The 18,867-nt window shown below is 38.7% G+C and overlaps 1 protein-coding gene across 1 annotated transcript; it reads left to right on the top strand.

Annotated features, from left to right (window-relative positions):
* Positions 1-16,557: 16,557 nt before the first annotated feature.
* Positions 16,558-17,952, top strand: FSHB (follicle stimulating hormone subunit beta). The gene is made up of 3 exons (XM_027663379.1): positions 16,558-16,595; positions 17,008-17,167; positions 17,716-17,952. The coding sequence occupies exons 2-3, from the start codon at positions 17,009-17,011 to the stop codon at positions 17,950-17,952; spliced, it is 396 nt and encodes a 131-aa protein (XP_027519180.1). The 5' UTR covers positions 16,558-16,595; position 17,008.
* Positions 17,953-18,867: the final 915 nt, after the last annotated feature.

The following is an 18,867-nucleotide window of genomic DNA, read 5'->3' as shown; positions in this document are numbered from 1 at the left end:
TACAACTGTAGGTCATTTCCATTTCATGCATCTTCCTTTACATTTGCCCACTATAATGAAAATCAAACTACTTTGTTAACATCAAACATGAATAGGCAGAGGCTGAAGAAACAGCATGTTTTGGTTTATCACCCCATATTCTTTCAACTCTTTTCTCAGGTACCACAGCCCAAAGCAGCCCAACTCCTGTGAAACTGGTGAATTTTACCCTTGGTAAGGGAAGGACAATGGATCATTTTGATACGTCTCTGTAGGCTCTGGGAGATAATAAGATGTGAGCCAGCAGAGGAGCAAGAACACCATTTACAAATTCAAGAACACACAACTCTTCGAGAATAATGGGAACTGTAAAGCTCTTCGGGGAAATGAATCCTTTCCTGTTCTGGTCTCTAAAAAAATTGTTGCTATTCTGATGTTTTCTCAATCCAGAGACTGAGAACAGCTTCTCCCTGGCTACAAAGCACTAACTTCATTTGTGCAAGTTGTCAGGATAACAGCACATCCACCAAGCCATGGCATCCTCCGCATCATGTCTTGTGTATTTGTGAGGAGACAGCTCTACAGGAAACCAGGAAAACCCCACCAAGGTCACAGACATCAGCAGGGGATCCTTCTTATGGCTGATGGCTGCACCCAGTGCTCCTCTGCATTGTTCACCTATTCGGGTCAATGCAGCCAGCCTTCCCTTTTGGGAATACATTGAATTACAAACAGTACACTGGGAACTCCCAGAAACCCAACAGCAATTAAAACAAAACAAAACAAACAAAGAAAAAAACCCAAAACATAATTATGTCACCTAGTTTACACTAGTAGCCTTATGGCACTAGGAATGGGAAAGACCTTTCAGAAGCTCCATTATTTTTTTTGTTCACAAAATAGGACTTTCCTTCTGCTTTTAAGAATTTTGAATGAAAAGCGTCCAGGTTTCCATCAGCTTTACACTAAACCACAATTAGAAGAGGAACAGATTCAATAGTTTTCATTCTTGAGCCATGGATGATATTTTTAGGTGTGAAAAATAGACCTACAATCCATCCAAATTTTATTCAGATTTTCAGTTATTCTGAATAAGATTTGTTTGCAAAGAAAACCAGCTATAACTATGACACAACTCTGCTTTTTCAGTCTTTTTAGCCAGAGAGGCCTAAATAATTTTTGCAGTAATCTTAAAAAAATGCCATAAAGAAAGATTCAAAACAGAGCAAAGCCCTTGTAGCTTTTTTGTTTGCTTCTCCCTGAGAACATTGTTAAAGATTCCCTGGCAAATGATGGTAAAGCCTAATTCGAGTAGGGACATATAAGCTCTGGAAAACGAAGTCTCTTGCTTAGAGCCATCATGAACATAAAAGCAACTGTCCATTCTTCTTTTCACCCTTAAGTAAGCACAAAAAATCAGGGTCAGACTCTCAGGACCAAATGTTCAGCTACTGGCAGTCAGCAATTCCCTACCTCTACACAGGCACGCTGGCTACCACAGCTGCCACATCACTTCAAAGCTTAGGAAGTATGGAGGCTGAGAAACCTTCAGATCAAGTAATTAAGAAAAAAAGTGAGAAAATAACATTGTTGCCTCCAAACTTGCTAAATTGTTTTGTACCCTTGAAGTCCTTTGAATTCCAGCCTTCTCAATGGAAGAGAAACCCTGGTGGATTACTACTGGTTATCATAAGAGTACAAGCTGTACACTACCCACAGCCACAAAGACATTCTTGTGCTAGAGAAAAATAGTGCTGCAATGAGATTGAAATATGCACAATTTACCATGAAGGACTTGCAGAAACACTAATTACCAATTTTTCCTCTGAGCCAAAGCAGGTTTCACGGGGTATCAGAGTTGTACATAGATCAGGACAGCAACAAGTGCAATTTTAGCTCTGTAATTGAAAGAGGAGCAAGTCATTACTAACAAGATAAGTCTGAGCTAAATGCATACCATGCCCTCTATATGCTCAAAACAAATTTTAATAGGAGAACCCAATGTACCTCCAGCAGGGAAAATGCCTTTCTGACATGAAAGACATGTGTTATCTTCTCTTTCATTGTCTCAGTTTTTTTACTCATAAATATGAGGCAACATGAACCAAATACCTTGTTTTAGAAGGAAAGAAAAAAAACGTGTGTTACACAATTTCCAGATGTGTTCATCACTAAAGGGCTTATCAGAATTTCTTCAGAGGAAAACTGTGACAGTGAAAGCAGATCCCACACCAAATAAAAAAAAAAACAAACTCAAAATAGAACTAAGTTTAGGTGGCAATTATGATGAAAGGACAAGATGAGGAGGCTGGAGACAATGGAAAATAAATGATGAGTAGTCTGCAGACTTAGTACAGGGGAATTCAAGGGAACAGCACAAGATATCACTGGTAGAAGTCAGAAACAATAAACGGATGCAGGAAGATCATCAGAAAGACATTAGAAGCAAAATATTCAAGAAACAACTGAAAGACTTGTCTTTATAGTCTTGTGCACACAGCCTCAGTGAAAGAAGTGCATTCACTGAAATTGCTGAAACAATAACTTCTGATCAAAAGACTGTGACGTGTGAAATCTCTGCAAACATGGTGGAAGGCACTTGAATTATAGTAAGAAATACAAACACTAAATCTACAACATTCCTTAACTATTAGACTTCCGGCATATAAAGGAAAGTGATGGCTATTCACAAGTTACTCGGTTTTTTTGTCAGAGGAAATATTCCATCAGAAAAAACAACCTGCACAATCTCCCTTTAAGGCAGAGAAAATTACTTCATTGTCAGCATTATAGTAAAAACAAACTACAAAATAATAAAATTAGTGTGATTGGGGGACTGCCACTCTTCTGCCATTTTGCAGCTGCAAGTAAAGAGATGAGACTGAAGGGACAGAGAGTTCTGCTGTGAAACTCTCCCAGCTACACAGATTATCCTTCCCACTGTCTGAAAGCCACACAGAGGAACGTGACCCAAAGCCAACACAAGCAGACACATTGTGGCACAATATTGGCCTAACTAGCAAATGTATCATGCTGCCTCCTAAAGCCCAATGTTATTTCCAGGTTAAATTCACTCATTTGCAGGTTTAGAGCTGAATTCAAGCATTTAGCCATCCTAATATATGCGTTCCACCACATTTATAGAGAGAAGGTGCATCTCTTTCAACCTTACTTTGCTGGAAAGCAGTTTTCTTGGCCAGTGTCTAAACTGTCACATTATACAGTGTTGAAGACTAGCAATGCACAAGCCAGTTCTTGCCCTACAACCCTGATCTCTGTGAGCATATCACTCTGTCCATGCCAGTGAACTCCAGGCTAAGTTCTCCACTTCCCATGCTCACCTGGGCATTGCTCCAGTTTCCCTTCATCTGATTCAGCTGACCTGTACTAAATACACAGTCTCCACCTGAGGAGGTCTTATCAGTAACAAAAGCACTACTAATTACCTGAGCATCATGTTTACCATTTTCTCTGCCATATCACTGCTGAAACATAATTATCTTGCAGCTGATTAATATACCCATGTGTTGCTTCTTACTCAGTGATAGTAGAAATTTTTCCAATTAGCCCCTAACCACATGACCTTGCAATTTCATCCTGTTTCTATCAGGACACTTCAAATTCACTTAGCTGGTGTCACCCCATCTTTGAATGAAATTATGTTTTCCAGACTTAAAACATCAGTGCATTTACTCACTGATATTTACAACAGGGTGAAAATGAAAATAGATGCGTAAGACTGATGCTCACACTATTTTGGAGTGTCTCTTTCAGACCACTAGATTTGATATCATTAGAATTTTCATAATTGCACTGAATTTTTCCTCACTTCACAATTTACCTGCTACATTGCTACGTGCCACCTTTTCCAGATAAACAACACTTCACGTGACACAACAAACACATTCCTGAAGACCTGATAAGCAAGATGTGCTGTAATCTCATTGCTTATGAGAGTCAAGGTGAACAAGGTTATCACGCTGATCTACCACAACCTCTCTAAATCAGCTTGGTGTTGTTCCTTTATTATATCCCTTATGGTGTTATTTACTTTTTTGGTTGATAAGCTCACAATCCTTGCATGCCATTAACTCAGAGTCATGGGAACACAGTTGTGCTTTTAGGCTTTGGTTTTGGGTTGGTTTCTTTAATAGGTATGTTATGTACAGTATTCTCCCATTTTTACATACCATTCCAGTTTTAGTAGACCAAGTACAGGATCCTTGCTAGCAGTAATTTCACATGCCTGTTTTTCTACTGCAACAGAGTGAAGCCTGTTGAGCATGACCACTTTAAAGGTATGTTAAGAAGTTCTATCATAAAGCTTTTTTTCCCCAAAGATAGTTATATTAAAGTTGCCAGTTATGGAAATGGGAGATCCTTTCAGTTAATTGTTGAGGTATTGCTTTGTTAGCTGAGAGATCATTCTTAACTTTGCTGAGATGTGACATTTTGGCTTGCACAGAAACATGGCAAGCGTGTGGGAAAAGTTTCTGAAGCACAGGAAAGATTTCCATTTTCCCTCACACATAGATATAGATAAATACAGAAAGAAATATGTAAAAAAGCATAGATTTGATTCAATGACAGTAACTCCATTTAGTTGTAGTTTACTACAGTTCATTGCAAGAGCAATGGATGTAATAAACTTTTTCACCTAAAGCTTGCAGCCATTTTTCTCACATAATTTATTTCATTATGATATAAAGTCTGTAATTTGCTTGAGAAGCAGAATCCAATTACTCTCTAATTAAGAAAATTCATGTCCTTTGTTTAACTGAAAGGGATCTAGACTCAAACAGTTGAACATTCTTTTTTGTCACCATTAACAAAAAAAGAGTTCTTTATGTTTTCAGGAAATAGCATCAATTATTTCTTCTAGATTTAATTCCTGGAAGATGACTCTTATCTCGGACCTGGATAGACTGAGTATCAGGGACACTTTTACAACATTGTACTAGTCTTGAACTATAGTCTCTATACATCATAAATATTACAATTTGCATGTTAATTTTCAAAGTTGCACTTTTCAAAATAAAGTGTTGCAGAGAGATCCTTGAACACCACATGAAGGCCAGACTTCCAAAAATTTAACCTGATCTCAGTGTGGGGTGGGAGTTATGCATTGATATTAAAATTCTGATCTTCATGTGTACACTGGAAAACAGGCATATCCTGCCATTTGCACGTCAAAATTCATAGAAGCCTTTGAAATTCTGAGTCTCAACTGCTGCTTTTTGGGAATGCACAGTTTCTTTCCAAAGCTTGTTTCCATCCCCATGGATTGGTACTTGAGAATATCTGGTAGACATTATTTCTAAGGCTGAAAAGCAAGGACTTCTCCTTTCTCCAATCTTCTAGTAGCCATGATAGCTTCGACTTCAGTTTCCTTATAAAGGCTTCACAGATTATTTAGGGATCAATGTCTTACAAAACTGTGTAATAATCTTTCACAATGCCTGTTTTAGGCTAAAACGGGATGGGAGGGAAGAAATTCAGCAGATAAAGGAGGGGGGGGGGAAAATCATCATTCAAAATTCAGAACAGCTAAATAGGTCATTCAAGTCTTATAATAATCTCCAGTATCCAGGAGCAGGTGATGACATCGGTAGTCAGGAACAGAAATTAAGAATACAGAATGCTGACATTTTTTCCAGAGCTTATAGGTCTCAAACACTGGATTGTCTCTAGCACACATGATGCTCTATGGGGCAACCCTTAAATGCATTATCAAGTGTAAAAAGGCAAAAATACATATGAGAATATGCAGAACAGCTCTACAGTCTTAAAATATCTGCATTTTAAGCCATTTGAATACAGTGGCTTAAATACTGCTTAGAATCCTTTAAATAGTACTGAAGGTAATGACTAGTCCCCTCACTGTGACAACCAGCCTTTCTCTGAACTCACTTTGCATTAGCCAGCACTGGCTAATGAGTCGTGGTCTCTTCAGTTCACCAGCCCAGGAATTCATTAAAAACCTTCTTCTCTCACAGGCTGCAGGAGGTGACTATCAGTTGATTTCATTGGCAGCTTTGCTCTGCTCATAGAGGTCCCTGTGACCTCATCCAAAGCCACAAAAAGGTTGTCTATAATGGGAGAATGGTTGTGGACACAGGATGGAACTTTTCTTGGCTGATTCCAAAAGTACCTACCGAGCCTTCTGCATTTTCCAATCCAAACAGATTGATACCCAAGGCCTGAGATCCAACCCCTTCACCTTTCCTGCACCCAGACCTCTGTGCAGATTTGAGTGTTCAGGACACTGAAAGATCTGCCTCAAGCATTTTACAAGTCTGCCAAAAGCACAGCAGGATTCCATGGGCTGCAACGGACACACCCACTCTCAGCTCTTCTTCCAAGTTTGCATCTGCAGCACTATCACATAACAGCCTTTCCAGGTTATTTAGGAAAGGATGTTTTCTACAGCAGAAGTAATTTTTTTCTTTACACTCCCTTGCTTATCAGCTCTCTTCTGAAGATTTTATGTCCCCTGCTTATGGAAACCGAGATGTGAAGCAAAAACCTCTCTTTGGAGCTATTAAATCACATGTGGCCAGCAATTGTGAGATTCATAGTATTACAGACACTCAGAAATTTTACCAGAGAGATGGATATATTGACAGTTTCCTCCAGGAGTATCATTATGTAAAAGTCATTCAAACAGAAATTAGAATTCAAGAAGAGACATATGACAAACATTTTTCTGAAAATGCTGGCTAATCTTATGGATGCAATAAAAAGTGATAAAATGTTATAGCAAAAGAGAATGGCAAACAGTGGACAACACCAACAAACAGGAGGTTGCAAAACAACCATTTTAACACAACTGAAAGTTTCCTAGTTTTTGAGAACTGAAAGCAAAAATAAAGCCTACTAAAAAGCATTCCATTAACAATCTGCTGAAAGCATTACATTGGAACACAAGAAGTATCAGCTGGAACAAACATTATTCTTTTTCAAGGCTGAGAGGATAGTAAGATGAGCAAGGACATAGAAAGACCTCTTGAAGTTAGGAGGAATGCCCCTCAGTGTACAAGCTCTGTAAGAGCAGGTGGAAATGAGATGGAGAGGACTGCTATATATACTTTTCTGTAAATCTTCTTTCCCTATCCCAAAGAAGGCACATCAGAAGCAGAAGGACTGCACTCTCCCTATCCACTGTCAGAGCAATTCTCTACTCCACACCAGCAGGAATGATTATGCTTAAGGTTCCAGGTTTTACAAAGAAAGGAGAGAGAAGCATGTTTTCTTGAGCCCAGTTCTCCATGCCTCTCATATACAGGGACAAGCAAAACAGCCTAACACAATCAATATAACTGCATTTCAAGAGTGCTGTATTATCATCACTTTTGCAGTGAGATTTCAGAAACTTCTTTTTGCCCAAAGGCTTTACTAGAGCTGGAAAGGACTGAGCATGGCAGGAATCTGGCCAATAGCCAGGAGGCTAAAATTGCTGTTTCAGTTCCAAATCCTTGCATTTTGGTTTTTCTTGCCGCAATGCTGTAAAATCTGCTTTAGTCAGGAAGTAACTTTCAGCAGAGTGGGAACTTTTACTCAAGAACCACGAGATGGCACCACAACAAGCCATAAAACCTGTTTAATTATCAGCAACTCTGATCTTGCTCGTTTATATAATTAATAAAGCAATTGAGCAGGGCTGTTTCTTTTTCAGGCAGTACTACAGAGATTACAAATGGATCTGTGCTCAGTGACTTTTCAATTCCTCTAAAGCTGAGCAGCCAGTGTTTAGACTGATCCATTTCAAACAGCTGTTTAATGCTGTGCTGAGACAGACACAACATAAATCAATATTTAAAAAGGTGATCCGTGCCCACTGGTATCCAATTTCAAGGTAATTCTAATCACATTTAGGAACACACATTTCATAGGCTGGCTCATTCAGCTTGTCCTACATGATGCCCTGGTTTTAACTCCCACACCACCATTCAATTCATCTGCCCATCCCAGTGTCTGGAATCCCACGCTCCCCCATTCCCACGCAGAACTGCCTCCCAAGACAGGCTTCCCTGCTTGACACTTGTCATGGAGGTCGGAGGAGAGGGTCCCAATCTCCTAATGGGAGAGAGGAAAAATGAGTTTCTAGGGTCTTGGCAAGATAAGAACAACTCCAGGATCCCAAAGAGAGCGATGACCAGTATTTTCTGATGTCAATATGGGCCAAGGCTCTGGCTCGAGGTTCCAGCCATTAAACAGTTTTTCTTCTCTGCAGTAAGGAAGCTTTCCATTTGCTGACATCATGGCAAGTACAGGAGTATTTATCTGACAGGCTGAGCAGCCCACACATCCCACCACAGCACAGTCTAGTGCAGTGCATGCTCTCAGACATGGAAGGCTCCTCCAGTCTATTAGACCCTCCCAGGTATTTTTTTGTGCCCTTAAGTAATGGAGTGCTTCTGGTCACTACAATTCACATCCCTTAGATTATAATGCTGTTTCACCTCCCTGCTTCCTATCAGGAAGAACATTTCTAGGTTTTTCCCCATGGATTGGAGAAGGTTTGAAAAGATATCATGGCATGGCACAAACTGCCTTGTGCACTTTTCTGCTCTGCCATCGATGATCACCAAGGAAACAACATCAAATCCAGAACCCTTTAATAAAATACCTTAAATAACACACTTCCAAATAAGTTTTCTAAACATGCATTTATCTGAACAAATATTGTGCCTGTGCCTTGTTCCCCAAAATATGTTAAGCCCTCAGACAGCAAGAAGTTCTCAATACTCTGAATTAAATGAAACTGATCTTCTGACTGCTATCACATTCCAGGTGTTTTGGTTTTTTTCTAATTCAGGAACATTAAGGTGATGAGATATTTATGTTTCAATATCTCATCATTTGGGGAGGTTTTTTCTGTAATAAATTGACCACATGGCAATGCCAGGTCAAGTCCTCTAGAAACGTGAGCCAAACTGAATTGTGGTATTCAGAACTAGGACGCTGGAGCCTGAGAGCTCCTACCAGAAAAACAAAGAAACCTTGGGGTCATGGTCTGACTAATGCCAGGAAAATGCCTGGAGGGATGAGAGATACTTGTTTCTTCCACCAGAGGGATAACTCTAAACTCTCACTTGTCACACACACCAAGCTCTGTCTTGAGCAAAAGAAGCACAAGGGCCATAGTTCTCTTCCCCTCCCTGGAATTCTGCTTGCCTGCCAGAGCTTGGCTTGTTTAAGAAGTAAGAACAGTGGCATTCCCACATCACGGTTAGTGAGCAGAGAGTATCATATGAACAAAACAGGCAGAATGGGAGGAAGAGAGCTGCTTTTTTCCCTCAGAACAGTAGAGATCCTGCTGACCACATTGTTGATTGGCTTCAACAATGTTACACAAAATAAACAAAAATAAAGACTTCAGCTTAAGCCTGAACCTGCCAAATTTATATATACTTTATTTAAGAATAAAGCCTCTGGTTTAAATTATTATAATCGTCTTAAAAAATAAACCTTCATCAGGAATTCAGCTAAACGCAATACCTGTTTTCTTATTTCATCATTCAGCTAATACAACCTAACAAACAAAATTTAGTTTTCTTATTAAGCTATGTACTCGGCTGATACCTGAAAAGTTTTTTCTTTAGGCTTCCAATCTGTTACCTCATTAAAGCTCTGCAGTACTGATTCCTGCAGTAGTTTCGTGAAATGTCTTTGCAAATTTGCAATCTGATCACAATCAAACTCCTGCAGCTCACAGTGCAACTCCATCACCCCATATTCTGCACAAAAGTGGCTCTGTGCTCCAGAATAAGGGGTCCAGAGGACAGCTGAAAAAAATAAGTTGTTTAGAATCCTTAAAAGCAGTTAATATTTTAACTGGAGCTGGTCAGATAAAATGTTAAAATCACAGCTGAAGGTGGCTATGGCTGTATGCATTCTTTTCAACCTATTTTTCTTAAGCAGTTTGACCTAAAATTACTGCACTTGCAAAAAGAATATGGGTCAGATATCTTCTGCCTCAGACTTTGTTTAGAAACCCAAATAAGGTGGGCTTTTCATCCATTCTCTAAGTGTGCTGAATCGTTCTGCAGCCACTCGATTTTGTTATCAATGCAGACTCTCAGCAAGATTCAGATAAGCCTTATGTTGCATATTAGAGCTGTAGTTTGAAAACAATTAGCAGCTCTGTTTTATGTGTGTGAATAAGGCTCAGTCCTGCCACGTTTACTGTTTTAGAAGAAATGGATGCTTTTTCTGAAGTCCTTCCTAAAAGCCATCATAGACAAATGCTTGCCCAGCTTCTTAGCTTGGTTACAGAATATAACAGAAATACTGATGAAATATTAAAGGGTCTGAAACACTGTCTTTTTTTTTAATTTCTAGGTTTAACAAAATACGAACATGACAGATCAGTGAAACAACCCACCTAGAAAACAAATGCAAACATTCCTCACACAAACTACTAATGGCAGCCTCTGTCCTTTGCACTCCAGTCATTCTTTAATATTTGGGTCTTGAAGTATTATTTACATAAAAGTCTTTTTTAAAAATAAATGTTGACGCAATCTGTGGACATTTGTGGTGAACACTGACAAGAAGGAAAACCAGGACTCCTAGGTCATAAATTTCCAGGTTTTTCACTCAGCAAGTCATATCAATGAAGGTAAATACCTCTTTTCTCTCAGGCACTTACTTTTTGTACCAAAACACTCAAATGCACTCAAATTTGATTTGACTTTTCAAGTGAATATTTAGATATGTTTATTTTCTTTTCTTTTTGGTTATCTTTCTGCTGTTATCAACAGCTTAATGACAATTCCATACAGATACAAGAACTGCTCTCATAACAAAAAGGAAACCCTGGCTAATTATGTATGAGTGGAATGTATAACCTTATATATTGTCCATCAGGTCTTTCCCTTGTTTTGTCAACTCTTCTGTAACATGACTAATCTATTTTATATCCATTACAACACTTTCTTGTTGAAAAACACTAGTCATACTCAGAAAGCTTAAAATAAAACAGTAGCGCTCAAGGACAGTCACAGAATCAAAACTACTACTTATTCACACAGAGAAGGTACTCCTAGGAAATAAAAAATATTTGTCATTGGAAAATTAAAATAATCGGGAACCAAGTAATATGCTAAAATGAAAGCATGACCACAAAAAAAAAAAAAAAAGAGCATTTCTAGCAAACATGTAATTTTTAACCTTGATTTAATCTTGAACAGAATCTTAAAGCACATTTCCTAACAGATACCACTGGAGTTATCAAATGATCAAAGATCACACTGTGATGTGGTTTTGCAATAGCAAACAGATTAAGGTTGCATACAAAAATCATAAGAAAATGCAGCTGATTTAAATATTTAGAAATGTGATATAAAAATAGCCATGAACGAACTTATGTGAGACAAAAACTGCAAGAAAGATAATTGAATGACAACATAAGCATCTGTATTGTTCCTTGCACTGCTCTGTGTTTATTAAACACTTTCCAGAATCATTAGTTTCTACTGCTGTTGACTGCAAGCAGTATTTCCATAAGACTTGGAAGGACTAACAGCTTGTGTAGGTATTTGAAAATACAGGATGTGTATTCTTTGCTCCAAGTAATGGTAACTTGTATCTCAGAAGCTTTCTAAAATCCTATGCTACTAAATACATTGTCAATGCATTCTAGCATTTTCTTTATTCTCCTGAGGGTCAAGTGTTCTGCTTGCATAGGGGTGCATATACAAATTCTTCATTAATAATTAAGTCTTTAGCTGACACTAATTAGTTTCAACAATCTAACTATGTGCTCAGCAGGCCTGACCTACTTCACAGTTCTGCATCATTAGCGCTGGGAAATTAAAACAATATCAGTAAAAATTATAGTGACCAACAGTGACCAACCTCTCAGCGCAGTTACCACTAAAGCCAGTGAGGGTCTCCCCACTGACTTTAGTAAAAATAACAGCGAATCCCAAAGGCATAGAGAGAGGTAATGCAATGAAAAAAGTCATCTCCCACCAGCAGTAAGCAGCAAAAACAACAACAACAAAAGGGAAAAACAAAACTCCAGTTAATTTGCTTAGCACAGGCCTCTGCTGCTCTGCTGTGAAATACAGGGAGCACAGACTTAAGCAAAGACTCAGAAGCAATTTGCAAGCTGTGAACTTCAAGGATATCAATTTAGTCAATCACCTGGGAGCAGCAATATACTTCAGGTTCAATTTGGACCTGTGCAGAAAAACATTTGGACAAATACAAAAAAGGGGGAGAGGGAGAGTGCTCAGTCAAGACAGGCTGTGTGCAAAAGAAACTTAAGACATCACGCATACTCAGTGTGATGGCACTGAAGTGCCCTGCTCCAATTCTTCATTCAGTTCTACCACACGGAATGTTAATTAAGCCACAGGTTTAAGCACCTCTGACATGCCTTGAGACATACTTTCAATGCAAACCAGCTTTCCTATGCAGAAGCTATTATCCTCAGAAACATATCAATTTAACAAGGCCTAAAACATGTAACCACAACCATGAATGTAACAAACCTCAGACCATGTCCCTTGACACATTTAAATTTAAGAATATATAGGAAGTATTTAAGAATATATTACAAGCTAAAGCTAGTCTGCAGCTGGAATAGTTTACAGGTAAGATCTGTCTTTTATATCAGACATGGTTTTTTCCACTAGAAGGTTCAATAACATCTTCTATCAGGACTGATTCAGATTTATTACTCATGGTGGATGAGTTGCACACATATAGTCAGGTTTTCCAGTAGCACTTTGTTAGGTGCTGAAGTTCTCTGAAAGATCTAAACTACCTTCTTCTAAGCAAGGCAGGCTTACAACTTGCAATCACAGAACTGTTAGTCTTAGCAACATCCCACTTAAAGAAAGAAATTGCATTTGTTTGGAACATATAAGGAACATAAAGCTTGTTGTTGTGTATTAGATACTTTTTCAAGGGAAAAAACCAATAAAACAAACAAACAACAAAAAAAAAAGTGTACACAATCACACACAAACCCACAAACAAGCAAACCAACCACCAAACAGAACAAAAAGCAGAAAGAAGCAGCAGAAAAGCAGAAGAAAAAGAGCAATTACTGCTAGAAAGGAAACAAGAAGGAAACAAGTGTCACAGCACTTCTGGTTGAAGTGATTAGAAACAGCAAGGCAAGTGCTCCCCTGTGACAGTGATGGTACCAATGGCTTGCCAGGTTACAGCAGCAAACAGTCCAAGGGACATAGCCACAGAACACAGAAAATATAGCAATAGAAGCCTTTTATTTCCCCAAGGTGCCACTAAGGCATTAACATGTGAATCTGATGTCCACTGTGACTTGCACAAAAGTTGGTGAGTCTTCACCTACAGGAATATCTAAACTTTGATGAGCCAGCTCCTTTGCTCATGTTGAAGATATTCCATTACAGCATTTGCCAGATTTCTGCCCTCACTCCAGTAGGAATAGAGCAATCTCCCTTGACAGAGGTCCTGACCATTAAGTGCTCCCTTAGGACCCTCCCATTCCCAATTATAATGTAATTACAGGATCCTGTGGCAACTTGAGCCCTCTCACGGGTCTTGCTATAGCTTGGATTTTGCACAATGAACCCACTAATAAATTAATTCCAGAAAGGTGTAGAAAGAGCATAAGGCTGCTTTGCTAAGGCCATTTGCAAAGACATTCCAGACCTATGAATTGCAGAGCACATACAGATCTGCCTGAATCTTTCTGTATAGACATAACACAGTATTTTTTATTTTCCAAGGCTGTACACATAAACCACCAGAGAATTCCAGGAATAGGACTACAATAATTCTTCTCTGACAGTCTGGGCAACACCTAGCATCCAGCCTGGAAGCATAATGACAGCTGCTAAATCCTGGGTGGGCAATACTGCTTGGGAACTGGATAGATAAAACCACTACAAAAAGTTGCTGTGATATGTGAAGAGAAAGTGTTCCTTCCTCTGATATTATTCCCTAAATTGAAATATAAACCATTTAAAATTGAAAGCATTACTATTTCTCAAATAGATACAAACTTCAGTAACACAGAACCTACACATAATGTTCACATATATGTGAAAATAATAGTTGTTTGGATAAATAATTTTGCTATTCCCTTCAAAACTACCATAATCTTTTTAATCTAATGGGAATATAAACTTGAAGGAGTAAGATACAATTAGCATATAAACATTTCCCAGAGGTATGAATTAATAATCTTAGAAAAGCATGTACTTACATAGCATCTTGCCCTTCCTGAGAAGTAGTTCCTTTTGTGTATCTTTCTAGCAAAAGGTGTGGGATCAAAATCAAAGTTAACCAAGTAATAACTCACCAAATTACTGCTCCTCAAATAGCAGGCTGGGGGTTAGCTGACTTAAATTTGCGATTTCCTGTTACCCTAAAAATGCATATTCATGTACTCTCCCATTGAATGTAGCAGAGCTGATAGCTAGAGAGTCAAACTAGAACTGTTGATTACAGAAACAAAAGCCCTTGAAGTCAGTGCAAGACAAAATCTTCCTATTAAAAAGTTTGTATTCTGTTTGCAGTGTGGCTTCATGAACATGTGTAAAGCATTTTCTGTTAACCTCAACCTTCACTCACACTCCCCCATCAACCCCATCACTTACACTGCTACAGCTGTTCCTCCCACTGTGGAACAAACTGATATGGATTAACAACAGTGCTGTCAAAGACAGCTGGGTTGGTTTTGGTTTTTTTACTTTTAACAGGACGATTTCCCTAATTTGTGTTTCCGCAAGTGAGGAGGCTGAGTGAGCCAAAACAAGGAACTAGGGGAGGGAAGAAACAGCATGGTGGGGACTGAACTTGCACTCTCTGCTTGTGAAACTGTGCTTTTAGTGGACGTGTATGACTTCTTCAAGTCATGAAACAGATCACAGTAACCGAGAGATTAGATATTTTCTGTATTGTCCTTTGCAAATTATATTTATTTAGTTTCATTTAATTTGCATAAATTACTTAGAACCAGTGTAAATTACTTAGAAAAGACAGGGTCCTCACTAGGGTTATAACAAATTGTAATCAGCTTTTGTCTGGCATTTCTGGAATTAGTGATTTACAGCAGCTGAGAATCTTCTCTGAGAAGATAGACTGTGTTGACACTAACTGACACAAAAGACCACTATCAAACAATCACAGAGTTTATATTAGCACAGAGGAAAATGTCTGATTTCTTGTCTTATTTATACATTTAACTGACCTGTCTTCTCATTCAAACAAAGTCATTATTACAGGAGATGTCCAGGGAAAATTTGCAGCTCACTTTCTAACTTTGTTGTGATATGAAATTCATTAACAAATGAAGGCATTGCAGACTTCATGGAAGCTGGAGCAGATGGCCAGCCCGCAGGACCACAGGAAGGTATGACACACTTAAAGGGCTCATTTGTAAAAGCCACTTAGAAAAGTATCCCATCTGCTGGAAACTAATAGGCCAGTGAGAATTTCTTTTCAAGATAAAATGCTTTTAGCTATATGTCCTTGTCTAGTTTTCTTCTGTGGACAGATTTCTGTGAAAGTCAGACTGACCATATTTGAACAGTCAAAACAAAGCCAGGCCGGCTCTTCTGTGTGGGTGATAGTAAATACAGTGCTGCTGTGAGTCATTTTCCCCAGAAGTGATACGTGAAACTCAACAAAGTTCTTTCTCTGCCATTATTCTGGTGAAGAGGCACACACCACTGACCTGTGAGTGCAGAAAAGGGCAGTAAGCAGGGGAACACTATCCACAGAATCTTTTATTATCATGAGAAACTAAGGAATACAGTCAAATTGAGTTTTCATGGCTGTCAGTTAAAAATATTAGCCTTTTCCCTGTAACATGATAATATTTGATCTGAGATCACTGACATAAAAACACAGATCTGGAGCCTCATTATGACATCCCTATTGACCCTTTCCACCCTACAGACGTCCCTTGTATAAGTTAAAAAATGTGACCATATAGCAGACAGGAACCAGCACTGCACATACTGGGATGGAAAAACCACAGTAGTATTAGGAACAGCAAGGAAAATTGTAATTCTTCATGGTTTAACAAAATTCATAGTACTAGCTTTCTTGGACCACAGATCAATAAAGAAAGTACATATGCACATCAGTGGGTAAACCTAACTCAGAGAAAAGCAATTAAAATACCCTGAAAACCCCAAAAACATGTTCATTAGGCAAGAAACACTATAACAACATCTCCAACTATGAAGGGCCTTCCACCACCAGAGGACCAGCTTTGCACCCCAAACCCCAGGTTGAGGGCTGACACAGAACACAGTTAAAATACCTGAACTTTTCCAAAAGCAGGCTTTTCAACCTGAATGGCTCAGCTATTTCTAAATGCCACTGAATCAAATCCAGTGAAACTTCTAGAGAGACACTGTGACAGTAACCTTCAGCACCACTTCCTGAGTGTGTTTGGCTTTTCTTTTTTCCCCTTAACAAGGCTTAATCTCACTGTCTGGCTGAACACTAATCCGCTTTCACCAGGTCCCAAACTAATGCCTGCTGCATTAATACATTGCAAATCCTCGAGGTATAAATTACACACAGTTCAGTATAAAAGGGAAGCATAGGGCTTTCTTCTCACTACAGCTATTACTACCAGGAAGGCAAGTAGAATACAGGTAAGTTTTCATCAGATCCTGATCTAGAAATCTTTTTTCAAATTACAAACACTTTATGTAATTAATTGCTACTGAAAAATATCCTTTGTGCTTTCTCTCCCTTGCTTCTTTTTCTTTTTCCTAAAGACAGGGCACATTCTCTGTACAGAAACTTAGATAAAAATATTTCATTGAAACCAGTATAGTATTCTGCTATTATTAATCTGCAAAGATTGCATTTCAGTTCTTAGGAAAATCAAACTCCTTTAACAATAAACGTGAGGATAGACCTATTTATTGTCTCTGTTTTCACTGATGTTTCCAGAAGCTTGCTATTATAGGACTACTACTACCCTGTCTCAATAAACACTTCCTGTTGAAAAAACTATACGTGTCTCTCTGGTACACATATATTTTTTTGCTTTATACACAGGATGAAGACAGTTAATTGTTATGTGCTGTTACTTTGCTGGAAAGTAATTTGTTGCAATAGCTGCCAGCTCACCAATATTACCATAGCAGTGGAAAGAGAAGAATGTGAATTCTGCATTACAGTGAACGCCACGTGGTGCTCCGGATACTGCTTCACAAGGGTGAGGCTCCTAATTTTAATTCCAGGTACCAGAATTAAATATCCCAAGTGATGTATGAACAACCCATTTCTCCAGTCCATAGCGAACACATCGGCAGGATGAGCCTTGTGAAAGAACAGGTTGAGTAACAGGAAAGTGGATACACAGCCAATCTGAAGAAGGGGGAGGGTGAAAAGACATGAGTAATACTCAGTTCTTTAACTGGCTGCTCACATTATGTTTATATTGTATAATTAGAGTTAAAAGTATGGCAGTGTGGATCTCTGCCTTGTGTTCGATTTGTGGTTGCAAGTAGACACTACGTAGACTCCCACTTTCTCGAATAATTTGAAGAAGAGCCAAGCAATTGACCTGAAAGATTGTTTGGAAATGGTATGACACAGATTTGCCATATCAGACCTGAAAGGCAAAATTTGAGGATCTAAGTGAAATTAGGAGAGTCAGATCCAAACGCTTTTGACCCCTGTGGGATTTTCCTATTTTATACAAATTTGGAATTCTACCCCATAGCGAATTTCAAAATGGTTATTTCCTTCTTGTAATTCCAGGATCCAGTATACAAATATCCACCGGTATCATCCGTTCAGCAAACATGCACCTTCAAGGAGGTTGTGTATGAAACAGTGAAGATCCCTGGCTGTGGTGACCATCCTGAATCTTTCTATTCATACCCAGTAGCTACAGAATGTCACTGTGAGACCTGTGACACTGACACCACTGACTGCACCGTCAGGGGACTGGGGCCATCCTACTGCTCCTTCAGTCAGAGTAGAAGTAACCAGTGAAGGGTGCTTGAGGTGGCAGTTTGGCTTTAAATGTTCCCTTCTAAATAAAGGTACTGATCAGGCTTAAGTGGAAGATAAAAAGCGAGGCCATCTAGAATGCCAAGATCTAAACAAAGATTTTTAAGGCCAAAATGGAGAGCTTCTACCTAAACTCTTCCTGAGGCCTTCCCTACTTATCCCATCAGTTGCCTTAAAATCATTTTCATCTATAGAATGCTCCTTCTGATTTCTTCTGCCCTTGCCTCCTCTTCATCACAACTTCTTTATTTATATTCCTGTATTATCACTGCCTGGTTCACTTAGATTATTCTGTGCTTTCAAGAAGTTCCCAAGTTTCAAGTCTTTATTACGCCCTGCTTTCCATCTCTCCTCAGAATGCACTTACTTTAAAAAGCTTTGCTGCTCTGGTTTTATTACAACCAACATCTGTGCCTTTACTTTCTATTAGTTGGATTGTAAACCTCTCTCAGCTGAGACCCTGACTGGTTTATTTTGCAAAATACTTCATAGAGTTGTTATGCTATGTAAATAATAACAACATGTTTATTTAAGAGCCAAAATCTATGTTCAAATGTTGAATATCACTTGAATTCTTGTATTTTCTCTGTAAATATCACTTGAACTCTTGTACTTTCTCTGTAAGGCTTGTTAGCTCAGCCTCAGTGCCACAACAGCACAAGTAACAGGCACTGTAGTTCATACCTGGCTAACTTGAAAAAATAATCATTAGCTCTCTATTTTCACCCGAGTACAGAATGTAATAATGAGAATTCTTTAGCATTATTTAACACAGCAGTCTCACAAATTATTTAGAGATGAATCTAGAGGCACCTGAACCTAGTAGTGCAAACATGGTGTGATGATGTGCCTTGAAAGCAGTTCCTTCTGACAGTAGTCCCTTCTGAGAACGGAAAT

The sequence above is a fragment of the Corapipo altera genome, unplaced genomic scaffold (assembly GCF_003945725.1).
Source record: "Corapipo altera isolate COAL_440 unplaced genomic scaffold, ASM394572v1 100, whole genome shotgun sequence".
Taxonomy (NCBI): Eukaryota; Metazoa; Chordata; class Aves; order Passeriformes; family Pipridae; genus Corapipo; species Corapipo altera.
Note: the sequence above shows the minus strand (reverse complement) of the source record. Positions and strands in the feature narration are given on the sequence as shown.